General features: G+C 40.1%; 2 protein-coding genes across 6 annotated transcripts; one reads left to right on the forward strand and one right to left on the reverse strand.

Moving 5' to 3' along the window:
* Nucleotides 1-53: 53 nt before the first annotated feature.
* On the forward strand, nt 54-17395 carry ReepA (Receptor expression enhancing protein A). 5 transcript variants are annotated; one of them, XM_018011394.2, is made up of 9 exons: nt 54-465; nt 557-680; nt 2547-2619; nt 2946-3143; nt 3233-3346; nt 6164-6444; nt 6519-6660; nt 8076-8955; nt 9164-17395. In XM_018011394.2, exons 2-8 carry the CDS (start codon nt 649-651, stop codon nt 8952-8954), a joined length of 1719 nt encoding a protein of 572 aa, XP_017866883.1. In that variant the 5' UTR covers nt 54-465; nt 557-648; the 3' UTR covers nt 8955; nt 9164-17395. The 5 variants fall into 5 exon arrangements, with proteins under 5 accessions (XP_017866883.1, XP_017866886.1, XP_017866881.1 ...); XM_018011397.2 differs by lacking the exon at nt 8076-8955 and having other exon boundaries at nt 62-465; XM_018011392.2 differs by lacking the exon at nt 54-465 and having other exon boundaries at nt 1315-2619.
* Nucleotides 16093-17430, reverse strand: CNBP (CCHC-type zinc finger nucleic acid binding protein). The gene has a single exon (XM_018011402.2). The coding sequence runs from the start codon at nt 17196-17198 to the stop codon at nt 16710-16712; it is 489 nt and encodes a 162-aa protein (XP_017866891.1). The 5' UTR covers nt 17199-17430; the 3' UTR covers nt 16093-16709.
* Nucleotides 17431-17772: the final 342 nt, after the last annotated feature.

Consider the following 17772-nt stretch of genomic DNA (forward strand, 5'->3'; position numbering starts at 1 on the left):
AATCAGCAAATTGATGCCTGTTGGCAGTGCCGTGAAGCAGCTGTTGCTTAATGCATATCGAAAATCGATAGTACATAGCTATATTTTTTGCGACATATACACATCTCCAGCTGTGTTGTTGTTTGTCTGTCTCTGTCTGCGTTTTTGTTTAACAAAAGCATTGTTCGCGCGCGCAATGCTAAAAAAAGAACTGCATCAAAAAGTCGAGACGGAAGTGAACGAAAAATGTAGTTAAAACGATTGACCAATTTATAGGAGTGCTGCGCAACACGGTGCTACAGTGTTGTTTTTATCATTGTAATAAGCAAACTCAGAATCACAGCAACCAAAAAAAAAAAGCATAAAGCATCGTAAATGTCAAAATTTGGTATGTTTTGAAACGAGTACACATTAAAACAGAAACTAGCTTTAGTAGAACGACTACAAATTAGGCGAGTTATTGTGCAAGCCATCATAAACAATAAGGTAAGCCCCAGTAACAGAGCGCTGCTAATTGACGAAGAGTGCGAGTTCCTTCACATGTAATTGAATTTTCATTTGTTCTATGCGACCGCAGCGGCAGACAAACACAAGGGCAGACGCAGAAGCCGACGCAGTGCTATCTCCAGCCCAAAAAGAGCGTAACAAAGGACGCGCAAAACTTTCAATATGATCAGCAGCTTGTTTTCACGCTTGATAATGTGAGTAAGAAACCAAAAAAAGAATTCGAGTTATGCTTTGGCAAGCCGAAGATTTAATACTCTTGCAGAAGTGTGTAACCATGCAGCTGTATTGGCTAGTATCGAAAGCTTAAAAGTAAAATTAATTATTATTTTAACATAACAAAATAAGTACAACCGTGCTCCCATAACACTTTTCACTAAATACTCAACTATATTAACACTTAGCATTTGCATCCCGTAAACCAAAGAGCGGAGTTTTTTGCTCACCATTAGAGTTCAGGAATCTGCAAATTTGATTCTACAATTTAAAAATGGTTTTAGATTATATAATTAAAAAAGATGAAAAGATGAATTAATCAATATTCCTTCATCAATTTTTGATTTCTTCTAAGTTTATATTAGATTATATGTAGACTCATTGTTATAGTAGTTACTAATGTATTATATCATGACTCGGTCAACATACTCCCTGCAAGAGTATATATGTATATATGTGCGTGTATATCTTTATGAGGCCAGCAACTACAACAACACACACGCACAAATGCGTTGTCACTGTGTGGTTGTTTTTGTTGTCGCTGACCCCCAAAAAAGAAAAACTGGTGAGCGAGCAAAACTCTTTTCTTTTTATTGTTTTTTTTTTTTTTTTCAGTCGAGGTATTGGCCTTGCCATAGTTCGCTTAATTTGTTTGATTCTGCTTCCTAATTGTGTGGGCGTTACGCTGTGATTTTTTGAGCGTTACCTTCTTCTCATGAATTTCATTTATTGTGGATATGGCTGTTGCTAGCGAATACACTGTTTGTTTATTAATAAGCGCCAGAAGCTACCGTTAGCCGTTGTGCAGCGTCAAAGTCAATTTGAGCGGGCGCCTTATAAGGCGTTCCACACTGAGTGAGTCTGTGTGTGAGTGTGAGTGTGCGAGTGCGAGGTTGACGCACCCGTCTGCCATGCATACGTATATATAGACACCTCAATGGAGGCCAGTCTAATGTTCCACTTGCCACACTGCGCTGCCCGGTCGAAGCTTTATGCAAACTCTCCATTCAAACTATACTGCCTTGATTCATATTTTTAGCGCCTCCAAGCGCTGATCAGCTTATAGATTCCGAATCCGATTACGATTGCGATTCCCATTCCGATTCAGATTCAGATTCGGATTCTCTGTTTGAATTCTTCTCGCACACATTTTGGGGCACTTTGTGCTGCAATAGAGCGCAACAGCTGGCAGTTGTTGGGCTATTAATAGTCGAGCATTCTGTGTTACGGGGAGCATTAGACGCTCTCTGGCTGTCGCTGCCAGAATAGTCTTGGCGCGTCGCCTTAGCAGCTAGGAACGAGGCATTGGGTGCTCTGGCGCTGGGCAATGCGTGAGCCATGAGCCGGTCTAGCTATTTGCAGGAGCGGCTGCTCTATCAACAGCAACAGCTACGCCAGCGTCCGGCTAATATTAACTGCCTACGTCAACAGGCGCTGCCCGTATACGGACGCAGCTACTCGCTAGAAGAGGACCAGACGGCTGTTGCTGGCCATTATGTGCCCGTGTACTCCAAGTTCGTCTATCCCGCCCCACCGCTAGAGCAGCTGGAGTTGCAGCGTCAGCTCGGCGGCTTGCATGATTCGGTCAACTCTTTGGGCAGCGACTTCACAGACTACGACTATGAGGGGCCCTACATTGTGGAACAGCCAATAGCACCAGACGTTGCTGCGCCCATTCCAGGCTCCAACGTAGTGCAGAACCTGAATGCCTTGGGTCGCTTCCTCGAGCTCCTACAGGGCTGGCCACTGCCGCGTCTGTCTTTCAACACGGCCTGCATTTGCTCGCTCATCATTATATTTATAGCGCCGCGCACTTGTGCCCAGAGTTTACTGTTTCCCACTTTCAGATTGTTCTTCGGCACTCTATATCCGGCCTATGCCTCCTACAAGGCGGTGCGCACAAAGAATGTTAAAGAATATGTGAGTATTACTATTATGTATACAAAATAAAGAGTTGCAAATTAAATACTTAGATATCTAATAAATGTTCATTTGTGATGATTAAATGATACATATTTAGATTTAGAGCATTATCAACTAACTTTTTAGAAATATCAAAGTTGAAATTTTGATGTTTATTTAAAAGTTTCACGTATCTTATAGACACAGGTATATATGTATATACACGCAAAACGAGTTGAATATATTTACACATATACCTAAAATCTCGCTCTCTAAGAGGCAGATTCGCACATCTAATGTTTTATATACATATTTTCTCACATATCTGATATGATTGTATATAGGTCAAATGGATGATGTACTGGATTGTCTTTGCATTTTTCACATGCATTGAGACCTTCACGGACATATTCCTATCGTGGTTCCCCTTCTACTATGAGGTCAAGGTGGTGATTGTCTTGTGGCTGCTGTCGCCAGCCACAAAGGGCAGTTCCACTTTGTACCGTAAATTCGTGCATCCCATGCTGACACGTCGTGAACAGGTGTGTTCGATAAATATTTCTCTCTCTCGCTCTCTCTGTCTCTCTAACTCTATTATTAATTGTGTTCTCTTTGTTTTGATTTGGCACAGGAAATCGACGAGTATTTAAATCAGGCTCGCGAGCGCGGCTATTCAGCGGTTCTGCAGCTGGGATCGAAGGGTGTTAACTATGCCACGAATGTCATCATGCAGACTGCCATAAAGGTAACTCGAACAAATGCAGCACCACACAAGTAATACATGCACACTCACACTCACACACACACTCTCACATACACAACCAATTCATCTGGCACATTTTTCAATTGCTTCTACAACAATTTGCCACCAGCGCCGTTGCATAAAATGAAAATGAAAATGAAATGAAACGAAACGAAATGAGCAACAGACAACAATATTCGCCTGCTCAGTCGCATCAGTCAGTCGCATCGGCAGCCGAATTCACCAGTTGAGAAACGCCACAACTGCTATATAGAAAATGCTTGCGCAATGTTTTTCTCAGTTTTGCTCAGAGAGCCCCTTTCGGTGCTCATCTCTCATCATCAACAATCACAACAACAACAAAGCTTCAGCAACTATTGAGCAGCTGCCGCGTGCCAGCCTCGCGACGACATCGTCATCATCATCATCATTTGTTCATTGTTTTCATTAACTTTAAATAACATTTAAACAAGCAAATACTACTATGTATGGTTGCCTCTGTGCCTTTTGTTTGCCTGTTTCGCTTTAGTTTTAAGTTTTTAGTTCGCCTTAATGGAAATAGGTTAGCCAGATTGAAAACCATCTAGAAATACAAATTTGAATAAAAATGCACAACATTTACATACACTATACATATATGTATTTATATAGTATTATCATATATGTATAGATTATCGCAAAGTCGAGTAAATCGTTTCCCTAGGCTAATACCCAAGTATGTAAACAACATTTCAGATTGTAATAAACTTTGTTTAGATGTTGTTTTTGTTGTCGTTGTTGTTGATGTTGCTGTTGTTGCCTGTAGATGTTTATAAAATTACAAATAACAAGTGGGCTCCGCTCTTTTTATAAGGAACCTGATTCAGTTCATGTGGCTTCTTCATTGCAAAGCGCATTAATCATCAACTGGAACGTCATGAGAATGTACTTGTGGGCACACATAGAGAACTCTTATTGCTAGATATATACATATAAATGTATATAGGTGTTCTATATACATATATATGTACCTAACACTGTTTCTACGTAGACAGAAATGGGCTTTGTCAACTCAAGTAGCAATGACTTTCAAGTATATACAATATCTATATCTATATATATAGTTACAGCTTGTTAAATGCAATCCAATATATATATATATATATATATATATATATATATAGAACCTTTGTATAGCACACAATTCACATTGTTTAGGCATTTAAAGATATGATTATTTTTGTACCATATTTCTTATCTTGATCGGACTCCCATTTATTTTCTACTAAAATATAAATCATTGCGATATGTAACTAATTTTGAGCAAAAGCTGCTAAAACTTATGTATGGATACATATATAACTCAATAACTCCATTCACCATTCGATTTCGCTTATTTTATTAATAGCTTTCTAATGTAATACAGTTTTAGTTTTTAGTTTCATAGTATGAGTGGATTGAGGTAAACTAGCTACTATTCTAGTTCAGTATGAATAGGTATAGTGTTGCAGTTTGTCTTCATAGTGAAAAGGCGTTGATCGTATTATCAACAAAATTTTAGTTTATTCATGATTGCCTTGTTATGTATTCAAACCATTTTTTCTACAAATGCGAGCGCATTCAGTTGTAGCAATTAGGTATTCTATTTCAATATATAATACATACATATACATATGTATGTATATAGATGCATTTATTGTAGTGCCTCTGGGTAGGGCATATAAATAGATAGGGGATTGGCATGCGTCCGATAATTCGTCTTAGCCAGGCTAAAAGAGTGTATGTCTGCCTGTGCGTATGTGTGAGTGTGTGTGTGTGTGTGTGTGTGTGTGTGTCTGTATGCTGTCCTGCTTTTATTTGCACTTTGGTTTCATACACATATTTCATTTTAAACACCTTTGAGTTCGCCTTTTTTTATTAACTATAATTTTTTCCTATTTTGCGTTTCTCACTTACGTTTCTTTGCATTTGACTTACAAACAATTAAAACGAACAACACCTGCACACTCGCACACCTGCAACGCCTGCCAATACTAACAAACCCGCCACGTACGCCACGCAGACCATTCAGTTGGCATCGCCTGTAGCGGCCGATGTGCACCGTCTGCAGACTTCCCAGTCGGCCAGCGACCTGTCGAGGGATCAGGACATGCTGGACGCCAGCGAACTGCTGCAGCGCTCCAGTTCCCTGAATGGCATTGAGAGCTATGCTGAGCAGCGCGTGCTCATCACAGAGCTGGACGAGGAAGAGCTGAGTGGCAACGAGGCGGGTGCTGCCCGCCTGCGCGATCTGCCCGTGCGCAAGACTCGCTCGAGTCGCACAGTCTCGGCCAACAACGGCGCAGGCTCTGCGGCTGTGGCTCCGTCCAAGCGCACCACACGTGGCTCCTCAAAGACCAAGGCAGCCGATTTGCCGTCGGGCGATGGGGCAGTGCGCGGACGCCGCAAGCTGCGCGATGCCACACCCGATGTGGACGTCGAGGGAGATTAGCAGACTGGAAGATGAGGAGCTGCTCGCATATTAATATACACCAAGCAAATCGCATGATACTCAGCAAATTGCCACACGCAAGAGCAAAAGCACAAAATTAAGCGAATTTTCAGTAGTTTCGCACACTGTGAGCCCAGCGGCACTCGAGAATGTCGTCTGCCGCCGTCGTCAGTCACCAGCGACACTTAGACGTAGTTATTATTTAAATCAAATCAATATTATGCATATTTGTAGTCGGTCTAGTTTGTAATTAATTGATCTAATTGATAAACACGCAAAATGATGCAAAGCCAAACTCCTTGCTCTCTCTCTCTCTCCCTCTCTCTCTTCCTCTAACTTCCTCCGTCAAGGGCGGCGGCAATCTGGTGCAGACCATCAAGCGGAGCTACAGCCTCAGCGATCTCAGTGAGCCGGATGTCCATCGGACCCAGGACGAGCTGGACGATGTCATGATGGCATCGGCGTCGTCGGTGATGATGCGTCCCCAGCCGGCGCGGCACCTGCGGCAACGCCACCAGACGCCAGTGGGCCGCTCCGCCAGCGGTACGCGCCACTCGACGGGCATGTACTTCACGGAGGTGGACGTCAGCGCCGGCTCCGCGGCGGCGGGCAAAAATGCTGGCGATTTCAAGTGAGTTTTTGAACAGCCCACGATTCTGGTCGACTGCGCCCATACTTAACACGCTTCCATGCACATCCATTCAGCTACAATATACGCAGCACGGATGACATCAGCTCGGGCTACTCCAGTGCCGAGCCGATTAACGCTCCACTCGGCGTCGGGCTGAGTCGCACCTCATCCATGACAAATGCTTCCAAGGCGCGTGTGAAGTCCAAGCGCAACGAGGTAAGAATTTAGTTGAATTTACTTTGTAAACCGACTTGTTCCAGGACTTTATCGAGATTTGTTGTAAAATGATAATATTTGGCGATTTATTGAATGTTTGGAATCGACATTTCGATTGATGATAATCTTTATCCTATAACACAAAAAATCATTCGATCCTTGCCCATTTTAGTTTTTGGTATACCTGCTGAATATCCTGCTTTTCTCTGTGGGCTTCGATCCTGAGAATAGAGAATGACTAGTAATTGATTTTTTTTAAGTATTCATACAAAAAGGTAGCTATAAAAGAATATCAAGCCCAAGTACATAATCTAGATTGAGATAAGAAATTATTGAATTTGATTAACTATCTTAAATTGTAGTGCCCAGACATTCCTCTAGCAATGTATTTTACTGTACTAAAAAATAAAATGTTTTTTAAGATTTTGGGTTAAGAAAAAAATATAATGTTAATTATACCCTGAACCCATTTTCAATGGGAAATCAGGGTATAATGGTTTTGTTGAAATGTATGTAACAGGGAGAAGGAGGCGTGGCAGACCCCATATGTCCGTATGTATGAACGCGTCGATTTCAGAAGATATAAGAGCTAGAGACTTCAAATTTTTTTAAATGTCCGTAATTACAGCGCGCATATCAAGTTTATCATTAAAAATCGATAACTCATCCTGATCTTTTTTTATCGATAAAAAACCTTATCGAAAACCAGTTATAAAATTATATCTTCTACACCTTTATTGCTAGAGTCTCCAAATTTTTAATGTATGCTTATATGCAATTTATACAATTTCGGTTTTTGTTAAAATTTACCCCCCACCCTTAAATTCACCCCCTCACCCTCACTTTTGCTTTGGCAATTACATGTGTATCCATGTTATAATCATAATCTGAAAGTTTCATGAAGATCGTACGTCCACAAAAAAAAGTTATTAAGCAATTAAGTTCTCATAGTAAGCGCTCACTGCCGCCCATGCGTGTTTATGCTTGTGTGTGTATATGTATGTGTGTGTTTGTGTATGTGTGTGTATGTGTGTGTGTATGCGTTTGTGTGTGTATGCGTGTGTGCGTGTGTATGTGTGCGTGTTTCTTGTGTAAGCTGAAAGACGCGAAAAATTATTGAAATATCTATTGCTCCAAGGGTTCAGGGGATCTCGTAGTCGAGCAGTCTCGACTAGAGCTTTCTTACTTGTTTTAATTTAAATTTATTATTAAATTTATTTATTTTGTTTTTGAATATTAAATAGTCTGTCCTATCGAAAAAGTATGAAATGAGAATGTTTAGTGAGGAAAAAGCCTTAATAGTTATAATATACGTATTCTTGAGCGCAGGTTAAACTGTCTTATAAGATTGCTTTCAATAGTTGGACGGAAGTAAGAACTATTTATTTATTTAGTTATTATTATAATTCGATTAGCAAATTCTGGGAGAAATGCGCTCTGAGGTATTTTTGGAAAATGAGCGTTACTTTGAAGTGATGAGAGCACAGCAGTCCAAGGAAGCTCAGAGACAAAAGCAATTAAAGATTGCGGAGAGTGAGGAAGTGAATGACAAATACAATGAGGAGAAGAAGGAGATGGAGGTGGAGGTGGAGATGGTGGTGAAGGAGGAGGAGGAGGAAGCGGAAGTAGAAGTAGATCATGATACGTTCTACGAGGCCATGGATGTCATGGAAATCACAAAAACAGCTGGCGAGGAAATGCCGATATCCACGAATAAGGATGTAGCAAATGAGCAGCAAATGGAAACAGAACGGCTTAGCGACAGTGAAGAATCCTTTAAGGAAGCTCTCAATGAAGCGCCTATTGCAAAAGAAATCGATGTACACGCCTGTAAGAGTGAATCCGTTGAAATAGAGGACTACAAAGCTCTTGTGGATCCCTTTTTATTGGTAGTCACTGAATCCAGCTTTGATGTGGCCGTGAGTGCAGGAGCTTCAAGTACAGCGCAGCCAGTTTCCCCGCGTGAGTTGCTCGCCACCCTGGAGGAGATCAAGCACAATTTTCGCGCCCAGCTGGAGCCGGAGACAACGCCGCTTCGACCCAAGGCTCAGCATACCAAGGGACGTGCACCAGCGCCCCCAGTGCCGCCTTTGCCGCCTCGCAAGGACTACCGTGCAGCTGACAGCGTGAGTCTCCACTCCACGCAGTCGCTGTCTCAACTGGAGCGCAGCAAGTCCTCAGGTATCGGCCATCTATTCAAGAGCTTCAAAGATAACGTGCTGCGCAAAGCTAATCAGCAGTCCGATGAGGAGCCCAGTGTCAGCGGCGACTCAGCTAAAGAAACGTCCATTTGATGTAAGCCGTAGGCCTAAACACAAACCCGAACTCATCCGCTCGTCTCAGCTACCCATTACTACTCAAACTCCCCTCGTTGCGCACTGTACAGAGTCTTGTTTGTGTGTTTTGCGTTTACTAACAAATCTTTTGCATTTCAGCATGTGCTCAACTATCATCTGATAATGCCCATATCCCATCTCATATGCCCAATTTGGTCTCTTTCCAGGACAAGTCCATGTCCGCTAGCTGCACTACTTTGCCCCGTAGCAGCAGCCGCAAGGCGGATAAATCTCAGCCAACAAATGCTTCAAGCCAGGCCAAAGCGCGCAAGTCGGAGAAGTGAGGCGCGATCAACCAAACCTAAATTAAATATATATATAAATATAGAAATATATATGTAATTTCTCTTTTAATTCCTTATGGCAATGTGTGTTAAAAAGTTGCTCGGTGCTCAAATTTAGCCAATATGAAAGCTCGACAGCAGAGGATAAGCATAATTGAAGGGAATGATACTAATGCAAACCTCATCTTTTAGTTGAAATTGTAATTGAATGATGATCGAGCTAGTGATTGACATTATTATAAAGATATTAATAATGATATGACAAATCCTTACCTATTCCCTTGCCTCCTTGCTTGCCAAGGAGCAAGCTTATCTAGCCGATATACAAGTATGTATATTCATTTACATATGTGATTGCCCTGCGTGTCCTACAGCCAGATCCTATCACAAACAATGAGAGGGGAAAATAATATGATCTATCTTTCTAGTTATTAATGCATTGTAATTGAGAATTGAATAAAAACATATTTAAATTAAAAAAAAAGCTCTTTAAATAGTGTGTTTTGTAAAACACCTTGTAGGCTTATCAATTAGGTGTAGGTGTATCAAATTAAATCGAGTTGACCAGTATTATTATTTCTCTTTAGATATACAATCATAACTCCCACTTCATAAAGTATAAACTTGTACGGAATATATACATATACATACATATATATAAAATGGAACCGACGGCTAGGTTCTCTTTCACGGCTCAACATTTTCGGATTTGCCATACGATGTTCTGCGATTGTAGCTCACAAATATAATATATCTGATTTTTTTTCCGGATTTTTCACGTTTTAATGCTTAGAAGCGCAACGAGTATTTCAGTTGCGAAATTGCATATAGCCTCATATGAATCTTTTTATAGAAGTCATTTAAATAGTAATACAGTCAACAACATATAATTCGAAATGGCAAAGGGATCAGTTTTTTATACCCTGAACCCATTTTCAATGGGAAATCAGGGTATAATGGTTTTATAATGGTTTTAAATGTATCTCAACAGGCAAAAGGAGGCATGGCAGACCCCATAAAGCGCGATCAGCTGAGTCAGCGCGACGAGCAGAGTCGATATAGCCCTGTCCGTCTGTCCGTCCATCCGTCCGTATCTCGTCGATCTCAGAAGTTATAAGAGCTAGACAGCTAAAATTTGGCATACATACATACTCTTGTGTACGCAGTACGAGTTTGCTTTATTTTTTCGATAAATCATCCGATAACTTTTGTATCGAGAATAATCTAAAAATTGATTTTGTTTTTGTAGCCTAATTTGAACACTTTTAGACCTGGAGTCTTCAAATTTGCGTTGTATATAAAGTTAAAAAGATTTTGGATTTCAAGTACTAGAGACTTGTGCTTTTGAATGTACATACATTTTCATATATCATATGATTACGCTCTGAAAGTTTCATTGAAATTGTACGTCTAAAAATTAATTTATTCAACAAATAAATTCGTATACTATTGCCCACATTGCAACGCAGCCCAAGCGCAGTCGCTGCTTACTGCGCAGTTAGCAGAGCGCGTTCTAATACGTACCTGTGTATGTATGTGTGTCGAAAAAAAGTGCAGACTGATTAGAATATCAGATTAGAGGGTTCAGCGTATCTCCTAGTCGAGCAGTCTCGACTAGTTCTTATTTGTTTTCGATTTATCGAAATTTCTATTAAACGAGGCTCAAAAAAGAAAAATTCAAATAAACGAGGCTTTTATATTCATGTATATAGTTAATAAACTTAATATAACAAAATATTTAAGTACACTCAATTGTGCGTATTTTCATATTAAATCATAATTGAACAGTAAATAAAATTATAACAAAATAAATAATTTTTTAATAACTGAAATTAATCAAAATAATTAGACTCATTCACGAATGTGAAATGAGTATATTGGTTTTGTGCAATGTCCGTCCGTCTGTCCATCTGTCCGTATGAACGCAATCTATTTCGGCGCTATTGAAGCTAGAGACTTGAAATTTGGAACACATACTCGTGTATATCTCCGATTTATAAAGTTTTAAAATTTTCCCGATCCGCCCACAGTTCTCCTACAGTTTAAGAGAAGCTTCAAATTTGGATAGTTAAGTTACTCGTGGCCTCTTCTATCGATGCCCCAAAAATAATTTTTCAGCCTCTTTAGGGGCGTGGCATATCGAAAAATACCCTGTTCACATTTTTTGAGCGTAAGAATTCAAATTTTGCATTTAGGTAACCGGTTGCTCGTTCTAAAAACTGGCTAAAATTGAGGAGTCTACGGCCACTAGGGGCGTGGCAATCGGCATTTACAGTGCCCGAATTGCGACATATATATGCGTCAGCCATCTATTTATGTATATGTACACATAAGTAGGCTTAATAGGCATTGATAGCACGGAAGGAAACATTTTTATAAAATTAATAAAATATAAAAAAGCTAAAATAACAAAAATTTGCAATTTACAAAAAAGTGTTTTCAGCGGGATTTGAACTCGCACCCAACCCAAACAGCATGTTTGTCAAAATATCTAAAATAAAGATCGCCGGCGCATCAGCCTACAGCACCACCGCGTCGTTTCGATCAAGAGTAGTTAAAACGAAATCACATTATTGTTATGACGCCGCATAGCAAAGAAAAGCCAGTGTAGCGGCTGGAAATTCAAAAACAATGCAAAGACAAATCAATCGCAACAGGATTCCTAGAATATGCTAGAGCACGCATTTATGTGTACATACATACACACATACAAATGAGCGCGTGTATAAGGCTGGAATGCTTGATGCTATGCGTGCAGGCTTACATATATAATAATATATACATATGTATGTATTTGCGTATATGTATTTGAGGGCTATTTAAGAAGAAACAAATTTAAACTTATAAAATTATTCGACTAAGAAAATGAAAAGTATTAAGTGCCATTCAGTCAAGCTCGCACCTTCCCAATAAAATATCTATTTTATAAAAAACGGAATATGTATGAAAAAATAAAAAAAATAACATTTTACTGTGGTTCGAACCTCCCCTAATCTAACAATACTTGCGTCGCCCTTAGCACCCGCGCCACTGCTTTGCTCGAGCAATCAGCGTCATCAGACAAAACTACAGTAACGGCTTGAAAGTCCAGAAATCAATCGAAATTCTAAGAATGTGAGAAAAGGCGCGCTTCTGTCTGTACGCATAGAATAGACGATGAGTGTGTGCACAAGCATAGGAAAATCGCGCTGATCTGCTGTTAGCTTGAAGCCGGTATCCAATGTATGGATATAAATATATAATAAAAATCAAAATTGTATAAATTATATATGTATGTAATTTGAATGCAATAGCTATCGATGATTTTCCAATTTTAATGGCATCATGCCGTGTTTTTTGCTGCGCACTAGACTTGAAAATTGCACTATATACTCTGGTTGACAGCGTTTGGGCTGTGAATGAGTCTTCTGCTATCGGTATCGCCCGATTGCAACGTTCTTAGAATAAAGCTCGACAAACCAAACGAATACGGTGTGAGAAACGCAAGATTCTACATGGACAGCGACATTAAAGCTGCATAGCTCTTAGCTACGAATTAACGAAAGGACCAAAATTTATGGAATTTTTACAAATTCACGAATTTTATTCAAGAGGATAGAATATATCGATTTATCGCAACTTTCGAGTTTGTGGAGTACAAATTATCGAAAATGTATATTACCACTAACCAGAGAACACACTCTGATTAGTGATATTACTCACAGCTTATTTCGTGCAGCGGAGTAGTACAATTTTAAAGCCGTATTCCCGCTAAACCAATAAAGATATCCAATTTAAATGGGGTCTTATTTATCAGCCATTCATTATGTATAAACAAATAACATTTAAAACCAGGGACCATAGCGATTATATACAGCAAAAAAATTAAAAAATAAGAATTATTTTTGAGTAACTTAAAAAAAAAAATTTTTTTAATTATAATAAATAAATTATATGATACAAATCAAAAATAGTTATTACAGATCAATTTTTATAATAAAAATTAAAAACAAGAGTTATGGCGTAACTTTTATTGTAAAAATTGAATAGAAACATCTCTTGAAATAAAGGAGCTAGATCATATATTTTTGTATATATTTGATTTACGCATTAATACCTTTCATTTGATATAATATGTATGTACATATATTTAATTATCCGCATAAGCACTCGCTCCGTTACTTGCCCTGTGCACTTGACAGTACCTATTCATTACCTGTTCCACATATATGTAGATGAGTTGAAATTTAATATATTTACGTCGGATTGGATGCAATATGTTTGGCACCCACCAAATACCGAGCTCCATGATCAGCACCTAAAACCAACTATGCTATGGCGGTGGCAGTGTCATGGTTGGGTATGCATGGGAGTTGGAAACTTAGTTTTCATAGATGGTAATTTGAACAAGTATATATACCTACCCTTTTCAAATGAGAATTCAGTCCATAGTTCCGAAGTACTTGGTCTAGAAGGGCGATCCCGATTTTATCACGATAATGACCAAAAACATGAATCGGGTATTTTCCAGTCCTGGTTGATCTGGAACTGTCCATATGTGGTCAATTTTTATAGCCCAATGGTCCTATCTAAACGTTATAGAAAATTTGTGGGCGAAATTGGGTGTGGCCATTCGGAAAAGGTCAACATTCAATCAAAATGAGCTTAAAACGGCCTTCTGGTAAAAAAAACCCCTAATTTAGAAATTGTTGGGCAATAAAGTCATTGCAAGTGAAGTGCACGAAATAAGCTGTGACATGGAAAAGAGCAGTTATTTTAGTTTTCTTTAGTTTAAATGTTGTTTGTAACAAGAGAAAAATAATGAAGTGCGTTAATACATAATAAATGACTGATAAATAAGACCCCATTTTGGATACCTTTACTGGTTTAGCGGGAATATGGCTTTAAAATTGTACTACGCCGCTGCACGAAATAAGCTGTGAGCCACTGTATATACATACATATGTATGTACATGAGAAGGAATGTAAATTTTACCGTTACGGTATCTGCCATCTCTTCAATATACATACACGTCCGACCTTTTAAGGATTGTACGACGGCTAAGACTTGCCCCTTAAAGTATTATATGAAAAATTGCTAAATAATTAATAATAATTTTAGAAATGTCAAAAAAGGTCGATTTGATTAAAAGCCTGTTAATACTAGCATTCATAAAATTGAAATAAATCACATACATATACTAAAATATACCAAACACACATACATACATACATACATACATTCATTAATCTGTATTTGTGCACTCATTTTGTGATTGGATTCCAGTTTCGGTTCCAGTCTCTTCCAATCGTAGCTTTACCACTGCAATGGGAACATACAATCGTACGCAGACACACAAACACACTCATACGAATCGTGCACAAGTACAGTGCATATAAATCCAGTCTGCAGTTCGGAGAGCGCCCATCAGCAGCTTTGTTAAATTTCATATGAAGCTCGTCGTAAGAGCTGCACATGCGCAGCAGCTGATGCGAATGCTCGCTGACCTTGACCCTCAATCAGCAGCGAGAGAGCGCAGAGAAAACGATTGAACGCGGTGCGCATGCAGCCAGCCGGGTGTAACTTGTTGCCAAGTGCAGCAGCGAAGACCACGCAGTCAAGTTGAAGTTATGCCCTCACCCCAACAGCCCTTCGCCATAAGCGAGCTCACCGCCACCATACATGCATACATACTTATACATGCGAGTGTGTGTGTCGTTTGCAAGTTTTCACCATTAGCAGCGCAGTGCGACGACTGTACTTTGTTTAAAGAAGCAGCACATACATACATATGTATGTGTATGTGTAAATATATACATATGCCCAAATATATACATGCATACATATGTATACATACGTACTTACGTACGTATGGTTTATGCCCACGTGTAAGTGTGTATGTGACGATATAAATACATACATACATATGTACATACTTGTAGGTCTCAGTGCATAGGGAAGCAAAGCAAACAAACACGCGCACGCACATGTACATGGCAATACACTAGAAACAATGGCAAAATTTTTGCTTTATGTGGCGGCACCTCCACCAAGCTGACTCAGTTACAAAGAGACTGAGAGTAAGCAAGAAAGAGAGAAAGACAAGGCGGCCGGGCCGGTCGGACTATCAGCTGCCGTGCCATGTGTTCGCTCAAAAATCAGGGGGCAGCTGCTCTTGCTTCGCTGCTGCATTTGCCGGCTTAGAGAACCAGAACTGGTATCAAAACTGGTTCGCAGGGGGAAGCCGGGAACCGGGGAACGATAGAACGAAAGAAACAGCGGGCGATCTGCAAAAATAAAGAAGTTTCGACTCAAATGAAACAGGCATTTGTATTGTAGGGTTATTATTATTTCGTTTGTCTCAAATCAGCAGCTCCAGCATTTTAATTTACAATTAAAAAACAATCACAGTGATATTTGAATTTTTATCATAATCATTATCTTCGTAGTTCGCCTTGTTTTTTTGTCTTGCTCAAGTGAAAAGGTTCGTCTGTTAGCTCATCTTCTTCCTCATCCTCGTGTAGCTTTATGCCTATTTTCTTCTTCTTGTGTCATCTACCATCTGCCATTGTCAAGTTCTGTTGTTGCTGTTATTGTTCTGTTAGTGTTGCCAGCTAGTAAGTATAGCTAACCCGCTAGAGATCTTGCTTGTTGATGTGATAGGTGAAGTGCAAAAGCTCGTCAGCCGCAGCGCTGTAGGGTAACATTACTTTCTTCTCTTTTCCCCCTTTCGCCTCTGTCGTTGCTCCTACTTCAATTTGTTGTTATTTAACTTCTGCGTGTTGGAACTCCTAATAGGATACTTTGTAGTATATATACATATACATGTATCTTTATATATATTTATTTTTCGAGTTTTTTTCTTTTTTTTTTTTTTTTTAAGGTAAATTATATATTCTTATATAGCTTTCTTTCCATTCGTTATAATTGTATTTAGTAAATTCAAACACGTTTGCAGCATAATAATAATAATATAGTTTTTGTTGTTGATATTGTGGTAGTAGCTACTAAAATACAACGACGTCTGTTTCTTCTTCATCTATTGCTGCCTTTCAGCGCCATTAGCGCCATCGTTGTTTTCTCCTCTTTCGTCCATCGTGCTTTCTCCTAGTTGTTGCTTGTGTATACACTGTACTGTTCTTTTACGACTGCAGGCTCAGAGCTTTGGAATTAGAGATGTGCTGCTTAGATGACGGCTAGATGTGTGCGTGTGTGTGTGGGTATGGATGTGATTCTGTGTGGGTGTGTGTATGTGTCTGGGGTTGATTTTATGTCTGTTGATCTTGACTCGGTTCTACTGATTGGTCGCTTCTTCTTCTGTTTTGCGTTTTGCTGTTTTGTTGTTGTTGGCTGGCAATTGATTTTTTCATTAAATATTTTTCTTTTCATTTTTTTTATTTGACAAAACATTTTCGTTGATTTCTCTGAGACCGCTCACACTGCTCTCCTCTAGTTCCGTCCACCCTTCTCATCGCATTCGCGTCTCAGATGTCCACTCTTGCCGCAGCCGTAGCAAGTCTTTGACGTCTCCGGGCAGTTCTTGGAGATGTGTCCGGTGCGGTTGCACTTATAGCATGAGACGTTTGCTGGCCCATTGCCGCGCTCATTCACCGCATCGGGGCAGTTGCGCACCCAATGTCCGGGCTTGTTGCACCTGTAGCACGTCGGATTGTCGGCTTGAGTGCAGTCCTTGGAGATGTGGCCTACGCCGTTGCACCGATAGCAGCGCTCCGCCTCTTCGGGGCACGCGCGTGCAAAGTGCCCAAATTGATTGCATTTGTAGCACTTTTCACGATTACGACGCATGCCGCCGCCACCGCCATCACGCATGCCACCGCCACCACCTGGTCCGCCACCTCCTGGTCCTCCGCCGAGACTGCAATCCCGGGCGAAGTGGCCCGGCCGGTTGCACTTGTAGCACGTGGCAGACATCGACATTGTACTGTACTTGAGTTAATTAGAGAATCGGTGCAGAACTGTTTTAACCACACGTTTCGTATCGTCCGAGAATCACACACGAGCTGAGCTACTACTGCCTCCACGAGCAAAACTGACTTGCTTTAAATGCAATTAAACAAAACTACAGGACATGCGAAAACCGCTCGCCGTAGTTTTTTCGACGCCAAAAATTAAAATGGCTACCACGCAAAACTAGTACAATGGTATCGCCAGTAATTTGGGTATCGAGTATAGAAAAACGCCGCTGAGCAGTCACAGAGGTACGTGCACACACAGGGATGCTTTGATTATACAATTGCAACACTGCAATTCCACGCGGTATACATTGGTACAAAATTGTCTTTATAAGCTGCAAAATTTATTTTGCACACACAAGCCCATAGAACTTGAATGTATGGTGGAGCAAACTAAACCGAATAAATTCGAAAATGCTACTATGGTTTTTAGGATGTTTACATCTGAATCGAATCAGATCGTTCAGCTTATAGGACAGGTGCCTCATACTTCGAGATTTATTATACTAGCTTCATCGGTCGGTGCCGTTGATAAGTAA

This window comes from Drosophila arizonae, chromosome 5 (assembly GCF_054131065.1).
Source record: "Drosophila arizonae isolate 15081-1271.41 chromosome 5, UAZ_ARI_1.0, whole genome shotgun sequence".
Lineage (NCBI taxonomy): Eukaryota > Metazoa > Arthropoda > Insecta > Diptera > Drosophilidae > Drosophila > Drosophila arizonae.